Source organism: Balaenoptera musculus, chromosome 2 (assembly GCF_009873245.2).
Source record: "Balaenoptera musculus isolate JJ_BM4_2016_0621 chromosome 2, mBalMus1.pri.v3, whole genome shotgun sequence".
NCBI lineage: Eukaryota > Metazoa > Chordata > Mammalia > Artiodactyla > Balaenopteridae > Balaenoptera > Balaenoptera musculus.
In genome coordinates, this window is record NC_045786.1 from 58,169,828 (window position 1) to 58,195,772 (window position 25,945).

Sequence of the window (25,945 nt, forward strand, 5' to 3'; positions counted from 1 at the left end):
CTTCTGTAAATGGTTCTCTTTTCTCTTTTGGTTATTCTGATGCTATTTTTTCAGGAAAGTGATCATCTGATCATTCTCACCCGTCTAGAGAGTCTGACAATAATTGAAATGATTTATAATGATCTCTATCCTCTTGAAAAGCAGTACTTCTCAAAGTACTAGGAAGCTAAATTCACCAGAATTCAGAAAATAAGATAATGCTACCTAGACACTCCTGTTACAACCTAAACTTCTAATGCCACTTTGGATTCTCTACTTTTTTTAAAACCCTATCACCATCAAGAGTATAACAAACAGTGAGAATCTAATTGCCCTCTGTTATGAAAAGTAGCAGTCCTGAGAGTTGACAGGAACATTTATGAAGTCGCTTTCATCTTTTCAGTCTATTAAACAGTTTTCCAGAGCTGTTTATTAACCTGGACCAACAACAGTAGCTCTTTTATTAGTCCACAAAGCAGAAATAATTGAAAATATTTGAAGACTATAAATGATCTTGTGGATAAATCAGCCTTAGCTTAGAGATTTTATACCAATTCAGTGCTACTGCATTTACGTGTATGAAAAGCGCAGGACTCTGAATATAGCAGTTCTGAAAATCAACACATACAAACTTTCAGCAATATGTGCAAAGGAATTGATGCTTCTGCTTGTAAGTGCACTAAAATCCCTATCTGTTCATTTACTAATACAGTTTTTTGTAAAAGGAAGGAGAATCTGATGAATAATTCATGTTTGGAGCCTCTTCTAAGTCTACTATTTAAAAGGTATAAAATAATGTTCCCTTTCTCCTTTTACATTAGGAAATGCATTTATCTGGTTACTGAGCATCTCCTACAGCAGGGGGTCCCAACCCCCAGGCCACGGACCGGTACTGGTCCCGATCCGTGGCCTGTTAGGAACCAGGCCGCACAGCAGGAGGTGAGCGGCTGGTGAGCCAGCCAAGCTTCATCTTTATTTACAGCTGCTCCTCATAGCTCGCATTACCGCCTGAGCTCCACCTCCTGTCAGATCAGCAGCGACATTACATTCTCATAGGAGTGCGAACCCTACTGTGAACTGCGCATGCGAGGGATCTAGGTTGCGCACTCCTTATGAGAATCTAACGCTTGATGATCTGGAGCTGAAGCAGTACTAGATGCTAGTGCTGGGGAGTGGTTGCAAATACAGATTATCATTAGCAGAGAGGTTTGACTGCACAGAGACTATAATAAATTAATTGCCTGCAGACTCATATCAAAACCCTATCAGTGAGTGGCAAGTGAAAACAAGCTCAGGGCTCCCACTGATTCTGCATTATGGTGAGTTGTATAATTATTTCATTATATATTACAATGTAATAATAATAAAAATAAAATGCACAATAGATGTAATGCGCTTGAATCATCCCAAAACCGCCCCCTCCCAAGTCCGTGGAAAAACTGTCCTCCATAAAACCGGTCCCTGGTGCCAAAAGGTTGGGGACCACTATCCTACAGTTTGAAAATTGGGAAGTATGAAATGATGACCACTAACCCTATTATCTTATAATGAAGGGAAAATGACATACTGACATATTGAACCCTAGCCCTGCAAGTTACTGGATGACCTTGGGCAAATTACCTTGCCCTTCTTAGTCTGTTTCCTTTTTATTTATTTATTTATTTATTTATTTATGGCTGTGTTGGGTCTTTGTTTCTGTGCGTGGGCATTCTCTAGTTGCGGCAAGCGGGGGCCACTCCTCATCGCGGTGCGCGGGCCTCTCACTATCACGGCGTCTCTTGTTGCGGAGCACAGGCTCCAGACGCGCAGGCTCAGTCATTGTGGCTCACGGGCCCAGTTGCTCCGCGGCATGTGGGATCTTCCCAGACCAGGGCTCAAACCCGTGTCCCCTGCATTGGCAGGCAGACTCTCAACCACTGCGCCACCAGGGAAGCCCCCAGTCTGTTTCCTTTTTAATGTAATAGAATGTTAGTATAAGGTTCTTGTAATAAGTGACTGATAAGCTAGTACATGCAAAGAAGTTGATACATTTTATTATTAGTTTTATTGTTACTAGTAGTAATAATAGCAGTATTTTAAAAATAGATGCATGCAAACTTACTAATCATAAATACAATGAAAATGAAGACAACACAAAATACCATTTCACAAATATGAGACTGACAAAAATCAGTGAGTTAATATAAAACACTGATAAGGATATGAGGAAATGGATTCCTAGCCTTTACTGATGGAAAGTGAAATCTGTAAAATCACTTTGGAGAACAATTTGGTGTTATTTGGTAAAGTTGGACATGCATTTATCATAACATTCATAAATTCCTACTGTAGGCATATAAACTTGAGAAACTCCCATATAGGTGCAAAAGAAGGTTTCTACAAGGATATTCATTGTATCATTGCTTGAAATAGTGAAAAAATAGAAACTATTGCCCTCAAATAGAAAATGGACAAACTGGGAATTTATTCATTTAATAGAATCTGTAGAGCAGTTAAAATGAATTTATCAGATTTATATGCATCAACATAAGTAGATCTCAACCCCATGTTATGTGAACATAGAAACTGACAAAATAGTATGACAGCATTTATGTAAATTTTAAATACACACAAAAAATAGAAAGCAGGATATATTGTTGATGGATATTATATATAAATATATACATATAAATTTTATATACACAAATATATTTTTATATATTTGTATATATTTACATATATACATATATATTACACACATATATATGAAAATTTTATAAAAATGCATAGGAACCATATACACACACTCTAACATAGTGATTTACATCTTGAGCGAGAGTAAGGGGAAAGGGATGGAGATGGGGAGTTAGCTGTATCTACAACATCTGGTTTCTTACCAATAAGAAAAAAGATCTAAGACAATATGGAAAAATGTTATTGGTTACTGAAAAATGTTGTCAAGTTGGTACATAGGTATTGATAATTTTGTTAGGTGTATGTTGATATACTTCATCATAAAATAATAGAAAACTTAAATATTTTAAAAGGCAATAATGACAAACAGAAAAAGCATTTGAAACCTGTAAGATGAAGGGTTAATGTATTTTTCCCCCATGTTTATTGAGATATAGTTGATATATACATCATGTAAGTTTAAGGTGTACAGTGTGATGATCTGACATATGTATATACTGTAAAATGTTACTGTTTTCCAGTTTCACAACATTGTGATTGGAAAAGATACTTGATATAATTTCTGTGTTCTTGAATTGTTGAGACTTGTTTTGTGCCGTAACATAGGATTCATCCTAGAAATTGTTCCATGCGTATTTGAGAACAATATGTATTCTGCTGCTGTTGGATGGAGTGTTCTATATATGTCTGTTAGGTCCTTTTGGCCTATAGTGTTGTTTAAATCTGCTGTTTCCTTATTGATTCTCGGTCTGGAAGATCTATCTATTGTTGGGAGTGGAGTATTAAAGTCCCCACATATTATGGTATTGTTGTTTTGTTCTCCTTTTAGTTCTGTTAGTATCAGTTTTATATATTTAGGTGCTCTGATGTTGGGTGCATAAATATTTACCACACCACTGTCATATCCTTGGTGGATTGACCTCTCTATCATATAATGACCTTCTTTGTCTCTTTTAACCATTTTTAGCTTAAAATCTATTTTGTCTGATATAAATATAGCTAGCCCTACTTTCTTTTGCTTACCATTTCCTTGAAATATCTATTTCCACCCCTTCGCTCTCAGTCTATGTGTGTCTTTAAAGCTAAAATGAGTCTCTTATAGGCATCATATTGTTGGATATTGTTTTTTTATCCCTTCAGCCACTCTATGTCTTTTGATTGGAGAATTTAATCCATTTACACTTAACGTATTGATAATTACTGATTGGTAAGGACTTACTATTGTCATTTCATGAATTATTTTCTGTTTTTTAGATCCTTTGATCCTTGCTTCCTCTCTTGCTGTCCTCTTTTGTGATTTGATGACTTCTTGCGGCAGTATGCTTTGACTTCTTTACACTATATGTATCTACTACAGGTTTGTAGAAGCTTAAATAAAACATATATATTACATCCTATTTTAAGTTGATAACAAGTTTGATAGCATACAGAAACTTTATACAGTTGTCCCTCAGTATTTGTGGGGAATTGATTCCAGGACCCGCTATAGATACCAAAATCCACAGATGCTATAGATACCAAAATCCTCAGATGCTCAAGTCCCATCATTGGCCTTCCATACCCTCGGTTCTGCATCTACAGATTCAACCAACCACAGATTGTGTAGCACTGTAGTATTTATTGAAAAAAACCTGCATGTAAGTGGACCTGCACATTTTAAACCTGTGTTGTTCAAGAGTCAACTGTACTTTTATTTCTCCCTCCTCATATTTTAGGTTATTCATGTTATAATTTACATATTTTTATAGTGTTCATTCAATAACAAATTACTGTGGTTATGTTTATATTATGTTTGATTTTTAACTTTCAAACTAGACTTGTAAGTGAATTATGCACCACCATTACAATACCAGAGGATTGAATTTTGACTATATGTTTACCATTACCAGTGAGTATTACACATCCATATGTTTTTTTTTCGTCTTTTTAAAAATTTATTTATTTTATTTTTGGCTGCATTGGGTCTTTGTTGCTGCATGTGGGCTTCCTCTAGTTGCGGCGAGTGGGGGCTACTCTTCGTTGCAGTGCGCAGGCTTCTCATCGCAGTGGCTTCTCTTGTTGTGGAGCACGGGCTCTAGGCACGCGGGCTTCAGTAGTTGTAGCATGTGGGCTCAGTAGTTGTGGCTCACAGGCTCTAGAGCGCAGGCTCAGTAGTTGTGGCTCATGGGCTTAGTTGCTCCACGGCATGTGGGATCTTCCTGGACCAGGCCTCGAACCTGTGTTCCCTGCACTGGCAGGCGGATTCTTAACCACTGCACCACCAGGGAAGCCCATCCATATGTTTTTATGTTATTACTTATCATCCTTTTCTTTTTTAAAAAAAAAAAAATTATTTATTTATTTGGCTGTGCCAGGTCTGAGTTGCGGCACGCGGGATCTTCATTGCCACGTGCGGGATCTTCGCTGCGGCACGTGGGATCTTTAGTTGCAGCATGCAGGATCTTTAGTTGCGGCATGCAGGATCTAGTTCCCTGACCAGGCATTGAATCCGGGCCCCTTGCATTGGGAGTACAGAGTCTTAACCACTGGACCACCAGGGAAGTCCCTATCATCCTTTTCTTTAAACTTGAAGAATGTCCTTTAGTATTTCTTATAAGGCAGGTCTAGTGGTGATGAACTTCTTCAGCTTTCGTTTGTTTGGCAAAGTCTTTATTTTTCCTTCATTCCTGAAGGACAGCATTGTTGGGTACAGCATTCTTGGTTGACAGTTTTTTCCTTCAATATTCTGAAAGGCTGTGCCACAGGCTGGGCTTCTTGATCAGGTTGGCTGCTCGCTGTGCTCTGATGTTGAGCAAGGTCGCTGGCTGGCTTCTCTGGGTGGGAGGGCCTCCATTTATATCCCATAGTTGGGTGGGTAAAGAAACTGTCTCTGTGGTTGGGAAGAGTCTTTGTCTGGCCTCCACTGTGGGGTGGGGATGCAGGCTATGCTCTGTAGTTGAGTGGGACAATAGCTGGGCTCTAAGACTGCCCAGGGTTACTGTTCAGTCTTCCTGGTTATGTGGGGTCAGTGGCTAAGCTCAACAGTTGGGTAGTTCTGCTGGCTTGGTTCCCTGCCTAAGAAGGGCTGTAGTTTGGGTTTTGCAGCTGCCTGGGTTCCCCAGCTGGCCTTCCTGGATGGTCAGAATGAAGGCGATGCTGAGCAAGAGGGCAAGGATGATAATTTGCTTTCCTGCCCAGGTTGTGTGGTAAAACAAGCTCTACAGCCAGTACAGTCTGGGGACTGGGGAACCTAATCAGCAGAACTGCCAACTGAGCTCCGTGGCCAGATGGGGCTACAGGCTCAGTTCCACAGATGGGCAGAGCTGCTGCCTGGGATCTCCGCTTGGGCACCACCACTGCAAGCAGCAATACAGTCCACCAAGATCTGAGTGCTGACTGCTGTCAGCCCCTCCACACCTTTTTACTTGATCACCAGTGGTCAAGCTCTGCAGATCCCCCCAGCGATCCCGGTGAGGTGAGACCCAAGTGGAAGTGTCCCACAATGCTGGGAGAGCTGGATGTCCATTTGGGCTCCTTCTTCCCCCTGGAGAAACCACAGGCTTGTGGGGGGATGGGGGCTCATGCAGTGTTGTGCTGGCCTGTGGGAGGGCTGCTGTGGTCAGAGTGCAGCTGCTCCTCTTACCCTTCTAATGTGGTACTTCTTGATCTCTGAGGTCCGGGGGGAGATGCTTCAGTCTCATCTACCTCCTGCATTCTGAGTTTTCACAATGGTTTCTTGTCTATGGATAGTTACTATCTGGCTTTCTTGTGAGGCCATCTGTTTGATGACACAATCTGATCAAAAGTAATGAACTAAGACCTTGTAGACACAGAATTATCACAGGGAATCAACACTGATCCTGACAAACAGGAACATCATCTACAGCACTGGAGTCCACTTCATAGTACAAGATGGTTGGCTGTCCTTTAGCACATTCCATCCATATCTCAGCAAAGTTCTGGAAGCCAAAAAAATCCAAGATCAAGGTGCCAGCAGGGTTGGATTCTTCTGAAGCCTCTCTGTTTGGCTTCCAGATGGCTGCCCTCTTGCTATCTTTCATATGGTTGCCCCTCTATGCACGTGTCTAATGATTTTAATACATGAAGAGCTTTTACAATTAAAAAAGTCAATACCTCCAATAGAAAACTGGGCAAAGTACATGAACAGGCTACTCACAAAATAATTAAAATGGCCAGTGAACATTAAAAAATGTTCAATATCACTACTAATATAAAAAATGAAATATTTTCGCCTCTCAGTTTGGCTAAGACTCAAAAGAATGATGATATCCGACAGTGTCTAGGCTGAGGGTACAAGGACGTACTCATATGTAATATTCATGTAGGACAATTTGGCAATATGGATCAAAATTCTTAATGCATATTCTTTGACCCCCAAATTATACTTCTCAATGTTTAATAGAAGACAGTAATCAACTGTAGGGAAAGATGTTCTTTACAGTATAATCTGTAAGAGTAAAATACTAGAATAAACCTATGTAAGTAATAATAGGTTACCTGAAGCAAATCATGGCTACATAATTAAATACTTGGAAAGCCAGTAAAAATTCATTTGCAAGTTTCTGTTGATTTGGAAAAAAGCACTTAAAAAAAAGTATGACCAAACAATGTGTATATATTACAATTTTTTTCATAAAATAACCACATATATATGTACCAAAACCAAAACAAAACCAATGATTATCTTTGGGTGGTGGGATTAAAGATAATTTTTGTGTATTCAACAAAATCCATTGTGCTCTTCTGTGTTTTTCAAATCGTTTTTCTCACTGAGCACATATTAATTTTATAATTAGGAAACAAGTTATTTTAAAAAGGGGAGGGCTTCCCTGGTGGCGCAGTGGTTGAGAGTCTGCCTGCCAATGCAGGGGACACGGGTTCGAGCCCTGGTCTGGGAAGATCCCACGTGCTGCGGAGCAGCTGCGCCCGTGAGCCACAAGTACTGAGCCTGCGCGTCTGGAGCCTGTGCTCCGCAAGGAGAGGCCGCGATAGTGAGATGCCCGCGCACCGCGATGAAGAGTGGTCCCCGCTTGCCACAACTAGAGAAAGCCCTCGCACAGAAACGAAGACCCAACACAGCCATAAGTAAATAAAAAAACAAATACTCAAAAAAAAAAGTAAAAGTCTATTAAAAAAAAAAAAGGGGGAATGGGGAGAGAGGCAGAGGCAAGCTATCTGCTATTGCAAGAGAGACTGCACTCTTAAAGAAGTAGCAATGGAGCAAAGGTAATAAATCTGAGATATTTACAAGGTAGAATCAATAGGTACTAAAGACTTAATATTGGTTTAGTAAAGGACTGTGAAGAGTCTTTGACAATGCTCAGAATGCTGGGTTAAGTAACTGAATGGGATACTGGTGCTACAGATAAGGACAGAAGACACAGGAAAAGTATCTCCTTTGGGTAGAAAGATAAGGTGTTCAGTTTTGAACTTGTGGAGCCTGAGGTGCCTGTAGTACATCCTAGCAGCTAGGAAAGTGCTTGGCTAAAGTACAGTTTTATAACTTCTCCTTGAATAGATGCCTTATGTTTACTAATTTTTGATTCCAAAAGGCTGGTATCAGTGACTTGGACTCACCTATTTGCCTCTTGGTTGCAAAGTTTGATTTCCCTGTTTTGAGAGACAGATATAAATTTCTAATTGAACATGATGAAAAGAATTGTGCTTCAGCAAAAGACCATGAATAGCCAAAGGAATCCTGTGAAAGAACAACAAAGCTGGAGGTATCACATTTCCTGATTTCAATCTATATTACAAAGCTATAGCAATCCAAATAGTATGGTACTGGCATAGAAAGAGACATGTAGACCAATGGAACAGAATTGAGAGCCCAGAAATAAACCCATGCATATCTGGTCTATGAATATTTGACAAAGGAGCCAAGAATCTCACTGGGGAAAGGATACTCTCTTCAATAAATGGTGCTGGGAAAATCAGATAACTACATGCAGAAGAATGAAACTGGACCCCTATCTTACACCATTCCCAAAAAAAGAACTCAAAATGGATGAAAGATTTAAATGTAAGACCGGAAACCATGAAACTCCTACAAGAAAGCATAGAGGAAAAAACTTGACATTGGTCTTGGCAATATTTTGTTGGATATGACACCAAAAGCACAAGCAACTGAAGCTAAATAAACAAGTGGGACTACTTCAAACTTAAAAACTTCTGCACAGCAAAAGAAACAATCAAAAAAATGAAAAGGCGACCTGCAGAACAGGAGAAAATATTTGCAAACCATATACTGGATAAGGGGTTAATATTCGAAAAAATAAGGAACTCCTACAATTCAATGGTAAAACCACAAATAATCCAATTAAAAAATGGGCAAAGGACCTGAATAGACAGTTTTCCAATGAACACATACAAATGACCAATAGGTATAGGAAAAGATGTTCAACATCACTAATCATCAGGGATATGCAAATCAAAACCACAATGAGATACCACCTCACACCCGTTAGAATGGCTATTATCAAAAACAAAAACAAAAACACAAAACAAAAACACTCCCAAAACCAAGAGATAATATTGGCAAGGATGTGGAGAGAAAAGTGAACCTTTGTACACTGTTGGTGGGAAAGTATATTTGTAAAGCCACTATGAAAAACAGTATGGAGGTTCTTCAAAAGATTAAAAACAGAACCACCATATGATCTATCAATTCCACTTCTGGGTATATATCTGAAGGAAGTGAATCACTATCTTGAAGAGATACTTGCATTCCCATGTTCACTGCAGCATTATCCAGAATAGCCAAGACATGGAAACAAAGTGTCCATCAACAGATGAATGGATAAAGAAAAGTGGTAAATACACATACACACACACACACACACATATATACACACACAATGAAATATTATTCAGCCATAAAAAATAAGGAAATCCTGCAATTTGTGACAATATGGGTGGCCATATAAGGCATTATGCTAAGTGAAATAAGTCAGACAGTAAAGGATAAATCCTGTATGTTCTCACTTACATTTGGAAACTAAAAGAGCTGAACTCACAGAAACAGAGAGTAGAATGGTGGTTGCCAGAGGCTGGGGTGGGGGGTCGGGGAAATGGGGAGAGGTTGGTCAAAGGGTACAAACTTCCATTTATAAGATGAATAAGTTCTGGGGATGTAACGTACAACATGGTGACTAAAAATAACAATACTGTATTACATACTTGAAAGTTGCTAAGAGAGTAGCTCTTAAACGTTTCAACACACACACACACACACACACACACACACACACGGTAATTATGTAAGCTGATGGGAGGTGTTAATGAACGTTACTGTGGCAATCATTTTGCAATATATATGTGTATCAAATCACCACGTTGTACAACTTAAACTTACACAATGTTATATGTCACCCATATCTCAGTAAAGCTGGGAAAAAACAGAATTGCAGAGCTTCAGGACTGATGCATTTCCTGAGCAAATTTCAAACCAGTGTTTTTTCAAATTGCAATCTGCTTCTACCTTACACACAATGCTTTCCTAGAACTATGCTAAACACTTGACACTGACAATATTTGCATCTTATAGAAAAAAAAATTGATGTTTGATAACTGAAAGATATTATTTGGGTATTCTGTTAAAGGTTTTTTTTTTAGTTTTTTTATCCCAGGACCTTGTGAAGTGTCTGGCACAAAGTGAGTACAAGTGATCATATTTTGAGGTGATAAATATTTGAGGATCCCTTAGATCTAGAAACTTGACTAAACCATGTAAAATAATGAGAATAAACACTGTTATTACCTTATCTTGGTTAGACACCCTCTTGCCTCTTCTTTGCCAGATAAGGAGAGAACAGGGACATATGTCAGGATGATGTGCCCTGTTCCAGCTCTACCTTAGGGATACAGGTCAGAGAATAGTGCCAAAGACTGTGTTGGAATGCTTTCCTCACAACTTTACAATGCTAGAGATATAAACTGACAAAAAATGCACAGGCTGTAGCAGGGAGTGGTGGGAGATTTCCTGTCACTTCATATTTGAGAAGGTGAGAAAGAAAGCATGAAAGTAGTTAAACATGTTCTGTTTGCTTCATTAAGAAGATCTGAGATAAGGTTTGTGGTTCTACATATAGGGATCATCAAGCAAGCCTACAATGCATTATCTACAAGAAAACAATATTTACCAAAAGTGGTTCAAGTCAGATAAAGAGTGGAATGGTTTTGTACTGAAGTAATATAATTGTCAATCACCCTTTTTAAGTTACATGAGTTACTTGGTTTGGCAGATTACCACTGTTACTTTTATTCCCCAATAACCTTCTTCTTTTTACAAAGGATCTGGTAACTACAATAATATATGTAAAAATGTAGGTACTTTCTCCCGGAAGGCCCACCAGAATTGCACTGAAGCACTTGGCTGGACCTTCTGCCTCTTCACAGCTGAGGCATGTGGCTAAGCTGTCTGGATGACAAGAATGCAGGGTTGCTGCATCACAGAGTAGCCCAAGGGAGAACGCTGGGGCTGAATGGCATTCATCAGCAAAGAGGGCCGGGTTCTACAATGACCAAGAGGACATGGGGAAATTGAATGGGATCAAGCAACTGCGAGAAAGGCCAGGGAGGGTCAAAGTCAAGTGCTGTATGATAAATGGTTGTGGACCCAAAGGGCCTAGTACTCTCTAGCAATAAATATGCTTGGGGAAAGAGGGCAGGCAGATGGAAGGGACAAGTTAACAAAGTAATCAAGGGTAAGAAAGATACTGAATGAAACAACTGTTTTCAAGAAAGCACTACAAGAGACCAGTGTAAAATTTATGAACTGTGAAAGAAGCAAATGCAGAAGAGGGCATTCTCTTTCTCCTATGAACCTACTATAAGCTTCAGAGAGTAACAAATTGCATGGGTTTTGGAAGTCAGAGATCAGTGCAGATCACAGAGGAGTTTCTGATAGGTGGGACAGGTAATTGATTAACACCAGATGGAACCCTGTTGGGAAATTAAATGTCCTACCTGATTCCAGATTCATGAGGGGAAAAGAATTCAGATGTCAAAGTAGGAATAAATTTCCCAGGAGAGAAGGTGACCTTGGAAGGAAGCAGGGTTGACCTTGAACAGGTGTTAGGAATTGCCACATTTGTGTAGTGGAAAACATACAGCTGTTGGGAGTACAGCTAGACCTGAGTTCCAGTCTCAACTCTCCTACTTAACTTTTAAACTTATTCAGTACATAACCTTGGGCAAAGCACTTAACCTCACTAAGCAATTTCCTTACCTACAAAGTCTGTATTAGAAATCCTACACTTACAGGGCTGTAAAGCCTCTACTACAGTACCTTACACATAATGGGTGCTCCATAAATGATAGCTATTATTACTGTTTTAAATCTGAACCAAATTTATAACCAGAGATGACTTGAGATAGGGAAATTCTTAGAAATTCTTTGAGTTGGAAAGAGTTGACAGCAAAAAAAGTTATAAAAAGCTTGGACACTACCTATTCTAATATCAAATATCTAAATATCAAGAAAGACAGATGAGCTCTAACTGTAATGCTTTTCATTAGTAGGATTTTCCTTCTCTCTACAAAATGTGGTATATTTTGTATTAGGAATTTGTGGACGGTGTGAGAAAGATTGCCATCACATGGGCCCTGAGACTTAAATTTATTTTAATATATATTTTTTAACAAAAAAGACAGTTTTAAGAAATCTAGAAATTTACCTGATGAGGTCCTGAACTCGACTGTTAAAAGCATCACCTTGTGAGGGTTTGCTTTTCATTTCCTGTGTTGATATTTTTGGTGTAATTGGCTGGCTGTTTCCATCTGGTCGATTGGCAATCAGGCAGCCAAAAACCACAGCACTGACTTTGAGGAGTCCAGTTGTCAAGCCTTCGAAAACTTGCTTATTTGTATTTCTTCCCAAAATAGCATTATTTTCATCTGGAACATAAACCTAGATGGAAAAAAAATACAGTAATTGTGTTTCAATAAAACCACCAAAAATGAACAGAGATGATATGGAAAATTTCTGGAATCATAAATAATTTTGAAATTCTAGAGGTGCCATCTGAATGTTTGAGTATTGGTTCTAAGGTCAGATTGTCGAGTTCAAATCTCAGCTTTGCGCCCGCTAGCTGGGTGACCTTGGGTAGGTTGCTACTTCCAAGCTTCAATTTTGTCATTTATAAAACAGGGATAATGACATTACCTATAACATAGGGTTCCTGTGAGGATTAAATGAGCTAATAACATAAAATGCTTAGCTCGTGCCTAGGCGCATAATAAGCACTCAATAAATATTAGTTATTCAATTGAATAAAGTATATTAAAAATTTGTATAAACTCAGAAAACAAACCAGTTGGTAAACTGATAGCACTGTTTCTTGTTAAAGTGAATTTTAAAAATATCTAACCTAAATTCCTCTCTTAGGAAAAAATTTGCATTTCTTATTACAAAATGGTAAAACAGTTTTTTGCCTAATACATAGGGTCATATTGAGCTCTATTTATTTATGGTTTACAGGAAGTAATATGCCTGTTAAAAGCTGGACAAGGAGTCAGAACCTGGGCTTGGGTTCTGGCCTTGCAGCTATATGATCTTAGACATGTTCCTTAACCTTTCTGTGTCTCAGTTTCCTCAACTGTTAAATGAGGATAATCTTAGTATCTAATGAATCAACATATGTAAATTCTTAGAACAATGTTTGGCACATAGGTAAGTCCCACAGAAGTGTCATCTGCTACCGTAACTGCTACTCTTACCGTGATTCCTACTATTACCAGGAGTAAATACTACTGCGTGTGAACATCAGCTCTCGCAGAGAAGGATGACTAGAAGTACAGTGGCTAGATACATAATTACCAGGCTGGGAGCTCTGTGCCCTGGCATGTGATGCTGGCTACATAAGGGTTCACTCTTCCCACGGAGAAGAGGGGCTCCTGAAGGCCTCCCTACCAAGAAAGGGGCAGAGACAAGAAGCTAAAGGTGGGGAGGAAGGAAGTTTGGACTTGGAATCAGATAGCACTGTATTTAAGTTCCAGTTCCTCCTCCAGCATGTCACATGACTGTATGTAAATATTTCACATTTCCAAGCTTTGGTTTCTGTATCTGTCTACCTGCTAGGACTACCATGAAGTTCAAATAAGACGATGAATGGGAAATCACTTGGTAAATTATTACCAATAACTTCACAAATGCACTTACTTAATAACAACTAGTCTTTGCCTCGTTCTCATTCTTTATCTGCACCAGTTCTATCAAAAGATAGAGGAATAAATGATCACTGCGATTCAAAAGGAAGATCTTTATAAACACAAGCAAATAGTCCCTCCATTGTTTATTGTTGTTGTTCATTTAGAGATTCCATGAAAGTTACTTTTCTGAGAATAGCCTTGTTTAAGACTGTTGACCATCTCTAACCACTGAGCCATTCCTAAGCCAAAGTAATTACAGTAGAATCTTTCTGCAGTATGTGCTGATGGAAGTTCCCTTTGAAACTCTATAAAACAGTCACAGAGCTTCTTCAAGCTGTGACTAGCATAATGTAGCCTATCCCAATACAGAAGGTGGTATTAGGAGTTGAGCTTGAATCAAGGATTTCTGTATAAGTCAGGATAAGCTAGGTTATGCTGCAGTGAAAAATTCCTCAAAAATTTCAGTGGTTTCAAATGATAAAGCTTTATTTTTCATTCAAATGACATGTTCATCTGAGACTGGCTGGGGCTCCTGTTGTCCTTACTTCAGAGTCTAGGTGACAAAGCAACCATCATTTAGAGCAACAATGCCCAAAAGAACTTTCTAAAATGATTGAAATGTTTCAATCTATACTGTTCTACATCTGCACTTGTCACATGTGGATAATGAGTACTTCAAATGTAGTTAGTGTGACGTGGGACTGAATTTTTAATTTTAGTTAATTTTAATTTAAATAGTGGCTAGTGTATTGAACAGTACAGTGGACTGTAGGTCATAGTGGCAGACAGCAAAAAATATCTCTGGAGGGTCTTGTGTCAACATTAAATGAGCTACCTGGAAATGACACATCACTTTTGCTAACAACATATTGGCCAAAATGAATCACATAGTCCAATTCAACTACAAGGGAGACAAGAAACGTCATTCTACTATGTACTTGGTAAGAGGGGGAGAATCAGAACATCTGGTCCACAGCACTACCAACAGCATAATATTGTTTCTTCCGTTATGACTATACAAATATTATTCACAGTTAAGCTATTTAGTAAATGATTACATTTACTTTCTTGTACAAATTTTTGGTTTCACTCAGATGTTGAATTTCTTATGTATGTATCACTAGTTCATTGTCAATCTTTCTGGTTAAAATGGAATTTCCTCTCAAGTTCAAACACATCGGGGATTGATTCTTTTTCTCCTTCCAATGGAGACGATTGTCCTGAAACAGCCATCCTCCTGCTCTAATCTGGACTGGTTGCTCTCTAGGTGTGCTACATAGCTCTCATTTTGAGATGCCCTTCATCTTCATCCTAAGAATTCCTTCCACCCCCACCCCCCCCCCGACCCCGAGTTAGATTCCTTTATTTCTTGGATTCCAAACAACTTCCAAAGAAGTTGAAAGTTCTTTGGAAGAACTTCCATGGGAAGTTCTGGGAAGCATGGGAAGAAAAATTTTGAGACCTTGTATGTCTGAAAGTATATTTATTTCATCCTTATACTTGACTGACAGTTTGGATGGATATAGAATTCTTGGTTGGAACTAATTTTCTTTCAGAGTTTTTTTTTTAATAAATTTATTTATTCATTTATTTTTGGCTGCGTTGGGTCTTCATTGCTGCGTGTGGGCTTTCTCTAGTTGCGGCAAGTGGGGGCTACTCTTTGTTGCGGTGTGCGGGCTTCTCATTGCGGTGGCTTCTCTTGCTGTGGAGCATGGGCTCTAGGTGCACGGGCTCAGTAGTTGTGGCTCATGGGCTCTAGAGCACAGGCTCAGTAGTTGTGGCACACAGGCTTAGTTGCTCCGCGGCATGTGGGATCTTCCCGGACCAGGGCTCAAACCCTGCATTGGCAGGCAGATTCTTAACCACTGTGCCACCAGGCAAGTCCCTCTTTCAGAGTTTTTAAGGACTGCTCCATTGTTTCCTACTTTAAGCACTGTTCTTCAGAAGTCCAATTAATTCCTAACGTTTTTTTACATGTCCTATTTTGTCCTCTCTGGAAACTTTTAGGCACTTCTTACCCCTGATTTCTTCTGTCGTGGTATAGGTCTTCCTTCATTTTTTGTTCAGAAACTCAGTGGTCTTTTCAATCTGAAAGTCATGTGTTTCACTTCTGAAGATATCTCTTGTATTACTTCTTTGCTAATTTCCTCTCATTTATTTTCTCTGTTGGATTTTGGTCCTGAACTGAGTCTTGAATTTTCTTGTATTTTTTTCTTCTGCTTTTCATATCTTTTTACTTTGTCCTACTTCTTAGGCAATTTCCTTAACTTTATTTTCCAGTCCTTCTGCTGAATTTTTCATTTCATCAATTGTATTTTTAATTTTCAGGAGTTCCTTTGGGCTCCCTGTATGTTTTGTTTCTACAGTACTTTGTTTTTGCTTCATGGCTGCAATATCTTCTCATCTCTGTGAAATTCTAATTTTTTAAGATTTTCTTTTGTTTCCTGCATGGTCTTTGTTTCCTTTGAGTTCTTTCTTTGTATTTCAGGTTGTAGGCTTTCCTCAAATATGTGGTAATCTGGGGATTTCTGTTCATACTTAAAATTAATGCATAGATGGATTTCAGTGTTTCACAATCTAGATCCAATAACAAGCTGGATACAAAGTCAGCATGAGGGGCCTCAATTTGGATGACTAAGCAGAGACCCAGCTGGGGAATCCCAACTGTCAATATTTACAGGTCTATTCTCCTGGGACAGTTAGTGTCACAAGAATGGAATCCTATGCCCTCTAAGCCTAGAGTATATGACATGGCCTGCTCATTTTCTCAGAGGTTCATAGAAGGGGCTGAGTGTCTCAGTGTTTAAGGAACAGATTTTCACTTAATCATTTTGTTTTTGTATGATTTCTGTATGGCTGTACCTGGTGTCCCCATGTCCTGAGTAACTTTGGTTCAACCTCTTGTCTTCTGCTAGTGTTTGGGGAGGGGCATTCACTTGGCTGTACATGTAGCAGATGGGATCTAGGGCATCTGAACTGCCTCTTATTTAGACTTCCAACCAATCCTCCTCTTTCCAGCCCTACTTGTACCCTCATTTTCTGAGATACTTGGGAACTCTAATTTTTGGGCCTTCTGGGGTTATGTGGCACAGGTTTTCTTCTGGTAGGAAGACCTCCTGCTAATTGAGGTTTTAGCTTTTAGGTAACTGTTTTTCAATCATCTGCTTTCCAGATTAAAACATACTTGCTTTCCTTTCCTTCCCATTCTCTTTGTCTTTGAGGGGTTAGAACTTTATCTGTTTATCTATTTACTATAATATTAGTGGGGGCCTCCAGAGAGAGAGAATGTAACTTGTGTGTTCAATTGGCCACATTTTAAAATTAACTCAATAAATCACCTAAAGACACAAGTTTCTTTTTCTTTTACGAACTACAGAAGGAATATGAGAAACACATTTCTGGATAATGTCAGGGTTCTTCATACATCACAGATTTTCATATTCCTTTCTTTTCAAAAACCTTGTACTGATGTTAAGTATTTCAAATAAAACACTATACATGTGCATTTAGCAGTCTTTCACTTCTCTAGAAGTATTTTATCCAATAATTATATCTTTTAAGAATATAGTTGAGAATCACAAAGACATTAAAGACTTCTGAGATACCAAAATTAGTGTCATTTATTTAATCACCTGCTCATCTAACATTTGAATATCTACTACATCCATGGTCAAAGGAATAAAGTGATGCTCTGCTTACTCTAAGGGTCATTTAGACCCTGTATACTCTGATTTTACAAATAAGTGTAGAAAGCTGTGGTTTACTGGTTTATAGTAGAACAGAAAGAACAATATAAAAGAGAGAAGTGGTAGCCATTTTAGAGGTAGGCAGTAGCAAAATGTAACACTAATTCTGGAAGCATAAGAAGAAACAGATATAAGAATGCTAAAGGCACTGCAATGTGAGACATGTTATTTTTACTGGACTCACTCATCTTTATTTGCACTGAAATTATTATTTACTACAAATCAGTATAACTGTTTATGCTCAAAATGACAACCTTAAGATATCAAAAAAAAAGCTAAATTATGAACCTCACTTATTTGGGGGGGGCAAAGAAAAAAGGATGAAAACTAACATTTATCAAGTTTTTCTTCTATGCCAGATACTTAAGTATTTTCCTTATACCATTACGTTTAATTTTTGCAGATTAACATATCAAAGTTCAGAGATAGCAAGCAACATGTCTAAGTTTCACAGCTAGTTAATAGAAGAGCTGGGACTTGAACTTGAGTTTATCAGACTCTGAAGCCCACGTGCTTTCTCTTACCTCACACTGACTTCCTCCCACTGGCCATCTCCTTTACTGAGGATTCTGGAGCAACTGTCTCAACTGGAGGGAGGTGAAAACTGATCATGGGCCAAACATTGCCTTTCTGATGTCTCCTCCATTAAAAGTTCTTAATTAATTTGAACTTTATTCTTGACGAAAGGGCATGAAAATATTTTATTTAAAGGTTGTTGGAATAATTACGGGTGAAATATACTAAACTTATTATTCAGAAACCATAAATGTGGTTCAAGGACCAAATGTTACTCCTTCATCAGCCCCCCCAAAATAAGCTCAATGTAAAGTAAATCAGATCAGCCCCCCCAAAATAAGCTCAATGTAAAGTAAATCAGATATATTTTTACACTTTTCTTATTTTCTCTGTCCACAACTGACAACTTTTGATTTTTCTATTTCATTGGGGCTTTCTGCTTAATTTTAGAAACACCATTTTGGCAGTTTTTAATAAAGTAAACAGAAATTGAAAAACTTCTCTAACAATCTGGCAATTATATGAAGAACACTTGTGGCCTGCAGGAGCCAAGCTTGTCATGATGAATCCTGGGACCTCAGACCTCAGTCTAAGGGCCCTCACTGTACTGAACAGTCTTTTATTTTCTCACTATGGTCTCCTATTTTCCAACAGTCTAAGCCCCTCACCTCATCATATTTTCACCCCAAATTTGTTTTTTTCTCTCTAATTTCCTTATTTAATATTGATCCTTTCACTGCTGAGAATAGAGTTTTCTTTTGCTTGTAACCTTTGGCGAAGTCTTTGTCTCATCAGGACATTATTTTATTCAAACAGTCACAGAAATTCTCATCCTTCTATATAGATTTTTCTTTTGCTGGTTTAAAACCCTTTTACCACAATGTTTTAAATAGGAAACTGATGTTTCATCTAAGAAAGAATTTCAAAATTGAATGAATTAAAGTATGAAGGGGTTTATCTTCAGTTAGACAAAAGGTTCTTTCTAGTCTTCAAGAATGAGATTTGATAAAGAGAAACTTTAAGGAGAAGGTATCTACACTGTAAAGGATATTCTATTCACAGCAGTACTCTGCACTGTTGTCTTTTGTCTAGTTGGGTATCACTGTTACTTGCCAGAGGTAAAGTAACTCGTTAACAGCCTGCTCTTTTGGGACACTTAGTAGATGAAATGCACACCTAGAGTTCTGATATACGCTTATAGACTAACACTTGAGTTTGAACTTCCTTCTAACACAGCTGCTGGGCCAAGGGCACATTGCAAGTTGAGGGGCCTGTCCTTTAGGAAAGGTGTGCAAGCAACATCTCCCTTCCCCCCTGCCCGCTGTCTATTGCACACCTGGCTTACCTGAGTCTGGAACACATTCCATCCTAGGGTGGGTGGTCTGTGGAGGGCAGGGGAAGGTTGCCTTCCCAGCATGCAGCAGTGCTTGTAACTACCACCTGCTGGTATGTACCAGGCCTGGCCTGGGAAAAAACAGAGCTATGTAGCTTTTGTCTCTTCTGAATCCGTCACTCCTGAGGCAGAAATCTAAAAACCACAATTTCTCTTCAATGGACGCAAGGTATTTCCTTTAGTATATTTCTTTAGAATACACTGGTGTGGTTATTATCTTACTCTTATAGTAGCAGCAGACTATAAGTAATTTCATGTAATACTCTTATTTATAAAATTTCTCCATCTCAAAAATATTTGGCTTTCTCAAAATTTGCAGATATTTCATATAGTTTTAGATCAAGAAAGAAACTTAGAATCAATTTTTTTCATTTTTTATTTGAGGAAATCATTTTCTAGAGGAGAAAGAGACTTTCCTGAGAATGAAGAAACCATCAGGGCTGGAATAAGTACTGTGCTACTTCTCTAAACCTACTCCAAGGAGAAACCCAATATCTATAGGGCTAAGCTCTGAGGCAAAGTGTTTTAGTAAAATTAAATTAAAAGTCATTATCACTTTTAAAAGATGAGCTCATACTCTTTCTTTCCCCCACTACCTCCCACCACCAAAGTAGTTTTGAAAACTTTCTACATTCTTTTTTGCAATCCAGAAAGATGCTTTTATTAGTAGTATAAATCTATCCATCTGTAACATGATTCCATGAGAGAGAAAATTAACTTGGTAATCAGTGGTAATTCTATCCAACTAATTTTCAGTATTGTGAAGTTGGGCTTAAGTATTTTTAAGTCGTAGAGTGTGTTCACAATGGTCAGAATATGAACTAAACTCACTGAGAACCAATAGGAGATTGTTTAGAAAGCTCCTGTCAAGTCAATGTCAGAGTATAGGGAAAAAAAGGCAAAAAAATGTGGAAGGGCTCCAGCATCAGACACAGGTTTCCACATTGCTGGGACCATTTTATTTCCTAAATAAACTGTCTTCAGACTACAACAGTCTTTTCACCATTGACATTTTATAAAACATCTATGCTCATGTTGTATTATGTATAAAAATAGAACTCATGAATGATATTTACCCTGATGATTTACTTGGCTTAAAAGCATGAAAAGAAATTACATATGAATGGCTAATAGTTTTTCAACATTATCTTTTTTAAATTTCACAAACAATATCAAGACAATATTAAAGAGGATGGTGCATTTTATCCCAAATATTATTACCCTTTTTAATATATTTATGCCTTTCAGACTCTGTTTATACATTTTCCAAAATCCTAAATAATATAATTTCAGCAAACTCTATAGTGCATGCCTTAGTGGTCTTGATGCTTGGAAATTTCTTTGTTATTAATGTTGAATCATATTATTTTTCTGCTCGAAAGAATCCCTGGCTTCTTATCTCCTGCAAAGCTAAAGTCCAAAACCGCATAATGGCCAAAGAGGCCCTTCCTGATCTGTCTACTTCCCCAATTACCTCTCTGAATTCACGTATTACACTTTGTCTGTATGGCTCTTACTCTTGCTCTGCTATTTCCTCTGCCTAAATACTCTTCTCCCAGGTATCCTCATGACTCATTCTCCCTCTTCCTCTAGGTCTCTATTCAAATGCCATCTTATCCATAAGCTTTTCCAGACTATCTCTTTAAAAGTTACATTCTTCTCCCCCAAACCCACTTCCCTTTCCTGTTTACTCAGCTTTATTTTTCTCCCATTGCAATGGTCACCTTCTAAACTAGTATGTATTTCCTCTCTCTCCAAGCTAGAATATAAGCTCCATGAGGGCAAGATTCTGTTTTGTTCAATTCTCTGTTCCTGGTGCCTAAAACAACACTGGCTACGTAGGAGGTGTTAAAAAAAAATCTTGTTGAATGCACCTAGATATTGATTTTCAATTAAAAAAACCCAATTATTGTAACATATTCAGAAGTTCCAAGTTAAAAATAAAACCAGCACTTAAGGGACTTCCCTGGTGGTCCAGTGGTAAAGAATCCGCCTTCCAAATGCAGGGGACGTGGGTTTGATCCCTGGTCGGGGAACTAGGATCCCACATGCCACGTGGCAACTTAGCCCATGTGCCACAACTACTGAGGTCGCGCACCTCAACGAGAGAGCCCAAGTGCTGCAAACTACAGAGCCCACGCACCCTGGAGCCTGTGCACCACAACTAGAGAGAGAAAAGCCTGCACACCACAACTACAGAGAAGTCCGTGCACCGCAACGAAAGATCACGCATGCCTCAACGATGATCATGCATGCCACAACTGAGACCCGACGCAGCCAAAGAAAGAAAGGAAAGAAAGAATAAAAACATGACATTCACAGAAAGATAGACAAGATGAAAAGGCAGAGGGCTATGTACCAGATGAAGGAACAAGATAAAACCCCAGAAAAACAACTAAATGAAGTGGAGATAGGAAACCTTCCAGAAAAAGAATTCAGAATAATGATAGTGAAGACGATCCAGGACCTCGGAAAAACAATGGAGGCAAAGATCGAGAAGATGCAAGAAATGTTTAAAAAAGACCTAGAAGAATTAAAGAACAAACAAACAGAGATGAACAATACAATAACTGAAATGAAAACTACACTAGAAGGAATCAATAGCAGAATAACTGAGGCAGAAGAACGGATAAGTGACCTGGAAGACAGAATGGTGGAATTCACTGCTGCAGAACAGAATAAAGAAAAAAGAATGAAAAGAAATGAAGACAGCCTAAGAGACCTTGGGACAATATTAAATGCAACATTCGCATTGTAGGGGTCCCAGAAGGAGAAGAGAGAGAGAAAGGACCCAAGAAAATATTTGAAGAGATTATAGTCGAAAACTTCCCTAACATGGGAAGGGAAATAGCCACCCAAGTCCAGGAAGCACAGAGAGTCCCATACAGGATAAACCCAAGGAGAAACACGCCAAGACACATAGTAATCAAAGTGGCAAAAATTAAAGACAAAGAAAAATTATTGAAAGTAGCAAGGGAAAAATGACAAATAATGTACAAGGGAACTCCCATAAGGTTACCAGCTGATTCCTCAGCAGAAACTCTACAAGCCAGAAGGGAGTGGCATGACATATTTAAAGTGATGAAAGGGAAGAACTTTCAACCAAGATTACTCTAACTGGCAAGGATCTCATTCAGATTCGATGGAGAAATCAAAAGCTTTACAGACAAGCAAAAGCTCAGAGAATTCAGCACCACCAAACCAGCTCTACAGCAAATGCTAAAGGAACTTCTTTAAGTGGGAAACACAAGAGAAGAAAAGGACCTACAAAAACAAACCCAAAACAATTAAGAAAATGGTAATAGGAACATACATATTGATAATTACCTTAAACATGAATGCATTAAATGCTCCAAGCAAAAGACACAGGCTTGCTGAATGGATACAAAAACAAGAACCATATATATGCTGTCTACAAGAGACCCATTTCAGACCCAAGGACACATACAGACTGAAAGTGAGGGGATGGAAAAAGATATTCCATGCAAAAGGAAATCAAAAGAAAGCTGGAGTAGCAATACTCATATCAGATAAAATAGACTTTAAAATAAAGAATGTTACAAGAGACAAGGAAGGACACTACATAATGATCAAGGGATCAATCCAAGAGGAAGATGTAACAATTATAAATATATATGCACCCAACATAGGAGCACCTCAATACATAAGGCAACTGCTAACAGCTATAAAAGAGGATATTGACAGTAAGACGATAATAGTGGGGGACTTTAACACCTCACTTACACCAATGGACAGATCATCCAAACAGAAAATTAATAAGGAAACACAAGTTTTAAATGACACAACAGACCAGATAGATTTAATTGATATTTATAGGACATTCCATCCAAAAACAGCAGATTACACTTTCTTCTCAAGTGTGCATGGAACATTCTCCAGGATTGATCATATCTTGCGTCACAAATCAAGCCTCAGTAAATTTAAGAAAATTGAAGTCATATCAAGCATCCTTTCTGACCATAACGCTACGAGATTAGAAATCAATTACAGGGAAAAAAATGTGAAAAACACAAACACATGGAGGCTAAACAATACGTTACTAAATAACCAAGAGATCACTGAAGAAATCAAAGAGGAAATCAAAAAATACCTAGAGACAAATGACAATGAACACACGACAATCCAAAACTTATGGGATGCAGCAAAAGCAGTTCAAAGAGGGAACTTTATAGCAGTACAATCCTACCTCAAGAAACAACAAACATCTCAAATAAACAACCTAACCCTACACCTAAAAGAACTAGAGAAAGAAGAACAAACAAAACCCAAAGTTAGTAGAAGGAAAGAAATCATAAAGATGAGAGCAGAAATAAATGAAATAGAAACAAAGAAAACAATAGCAAAGACCAATAAAACTAAAAGCTGGTTCTTTGAGAAGATAAACAAAATTGATAAACCATTAGCCAGACTCATCAAGAAAAAGAGGGAGAGGACTCAAATCATTAAAATTAGAAATGAAAACGGAAAAATTACAACAGACACCGCAGAAATACGAAGCATCCTAAGAGACTACTACAAGCAACTCTATGCCAATAAAATGGACAACCTGGAAGGAATGAACAAATTCTTAGAAAGGTATAACCTTCCAAGACTGAACCAGGAAGAAATAGAAAATACGAACAAACCAATCACAAGTAATGAAATTGAAACTGTGATTAAAAATCTTCCAACAAGATTGGTCAGATTGTCTTACTCAAGATCCAGAAAGTCCCAAACCAAAGTTTGTAAGAGAAGTTCTAGAAAAATGTATGAGGTTGTCTTACCATCAGCGTATATTAGATATTGTCCCTCCTACCTTCTCAACTCTATGTCCTGCAAACCCAACCTGCATTTACAAGTATGGAGATGAAAGTAGCAACTCTCTTCCTGGACATTCGGTTGCCCTCTGTTTAGCTGTTGCCTTTAAAAGTAAAGCAACCAATGATGAAATCTTCAGCATTCTGAAAGATGTACCAAATCCTAACCAGGATGACGATGATGATGAAGGATTCAGCTTTAACCCATTGAAAATAGAGGTCTTTGTACAGACTCCGCTACACTTAGCGGCCAAGTCATTCAGTCACTCCTTCAGTGCTCTTGCAAAGTTTCATGAAGTCTTCAAAACCCTAGCTGAAAGTGATGAAGGAAAATTACATGTTCTAAGAGTCATGTTTGAGGTCTGGCGGAACCATCCACAGATGATTGCTGTACTAGTAGATAAGATGATTCGTACACAGATTGTTGACTGTGCTGCAGTAGCAAATTGGATCTTCTCTTCAGAACTATCTCGTGACTTTACTAGATTGTTTGTTTGGGAAATCTTGCACTCCACAATTCGTAAGATGAGCAAACACGTTCTTAAGATCCAGAAAGAGCTAGAAGAGGCTAAAGAAAAACTCGCAAGGCAACATAAACGGCGAAGTGATGATGATGACAGAAGCAGTGACAGGAAAGATGGGGCTCTTGAGGAACAAATAGAAAGACTGCAGGAAAAAGTGGAATCTGCTCAGAGTGAACAAAAGAATCTCTTCCTTGTCATATTTCAGCGTTTTATCATGATCTTGACCGAGCACTTAGTACGATGTGAAACTGACGGGACCAGTGTATTAACACCGTGGTATAAGAACTGTATAGAGAGGCTCCAGCAGATCTTCCTACAGCATCACCAAATAATCCAGCAGTACATGGTGACCCTGGAGAACCTGCTCTTCACTGCTGAATTAGACCCTCATATCCTGGCTATGTTCCAGCAGTTCTGTGCCCTGCAGGCCTAAGGGTCATTTTTTTTTTCCCTTCCTGTCAAGATTTTTTTAAGATCTCAAAATAATGTCTTATTTTTGATGGTTTGAATGCTTGCTTTCTTGTAGCATCCTTTCTTGAAGCAGAGGGGGAGGACAGGACAGTGAAGAATATGGTTACCTTTAACTGCCCCCTAAAAAGCAGATATTCCCTAATGACAATAATGTGACAATGACCATAGGATGTATTATATATGTGAGAGATACAACTTTTCTCTGATATTTTTTCTCCTTAAGGCACAAAAGATAACTGATTTGAGGTATGTGAAACACTAGAGGTCAAGCTTACAAAGTAGTATATAGAACTGATGGGTTTATTATCAAGTAGCATAGCTTTTCACAGCTCATGGGTAACCTAACAAACATGGCTGAAATAAAAAATATGTTTAAAAAAAAAAAAAAAATCTTCCAACAAACAAAAGTCCAGGACCAGATGGCTTCACAGGTGAATTCTATCAAACATTTAGAGAAGAGCTAACACCCATCCTTCTCAAACTCTTTCAAAAAATTACAGAGGAAGGAACACTCCCAAACTCATTCTATGAGGCCACCATCACCCTGATACCAAAACCAGACAAAGATGCTACCAAAAAAAAAAAAAAAAAAATACAGACCAATATCACTCATGAATATAGATGCAAAAATCCTCAACAAAACACTAGCAAACAGAATCCAACAACACATTAAAA

General features: G+C 38.3%; 2 protein-coding genes across 4 annotated transcripts in view; one reads left to right on the forward strand and one right to left on the reverse strand.

Moving 5' to 3' along the window:
• SCAPER (S-phase cyclin A associated protein in the ER) overlaps window positions 1-25,945 on the reverse strand; it is a 475,492-nt gene that overhangs the window by 64,419 nt on the left and 385,128 nt on the right. For all 3 annotated transcript variants that reach the window (XM_036843858.1, XM_036843856.1, XM_036843857.1), the window contains one exon: window positions 12,330-12,562. In XM_036843858.1, coding sequence (XP_036699753.1) covers window positions 12,330-12,562 — 233 coding nt within the window. The remainder of the gene's footprint in view (window positions 1-12,329; window positions 12,563-25,945) is intronic.
• LOC118891118 (nuclear cap-binding protein subunit 1-like) lies at window positions 20,889-25,297 on the forward strand. The gene is made up of 2 exons (XM_036844756.1): window positions 20,889-20,946; window positions 24,154-25,297. The coding sequence occupies exons 1-2, from the start codon at window positions 20,889-20,891 to the stop codon at window positions 25,230-25,232; spliced, it is 1,137 nt and encodes a 378-aa protein (XP_036700651.1). The 3' UTR covers window positions 25,233-25,297.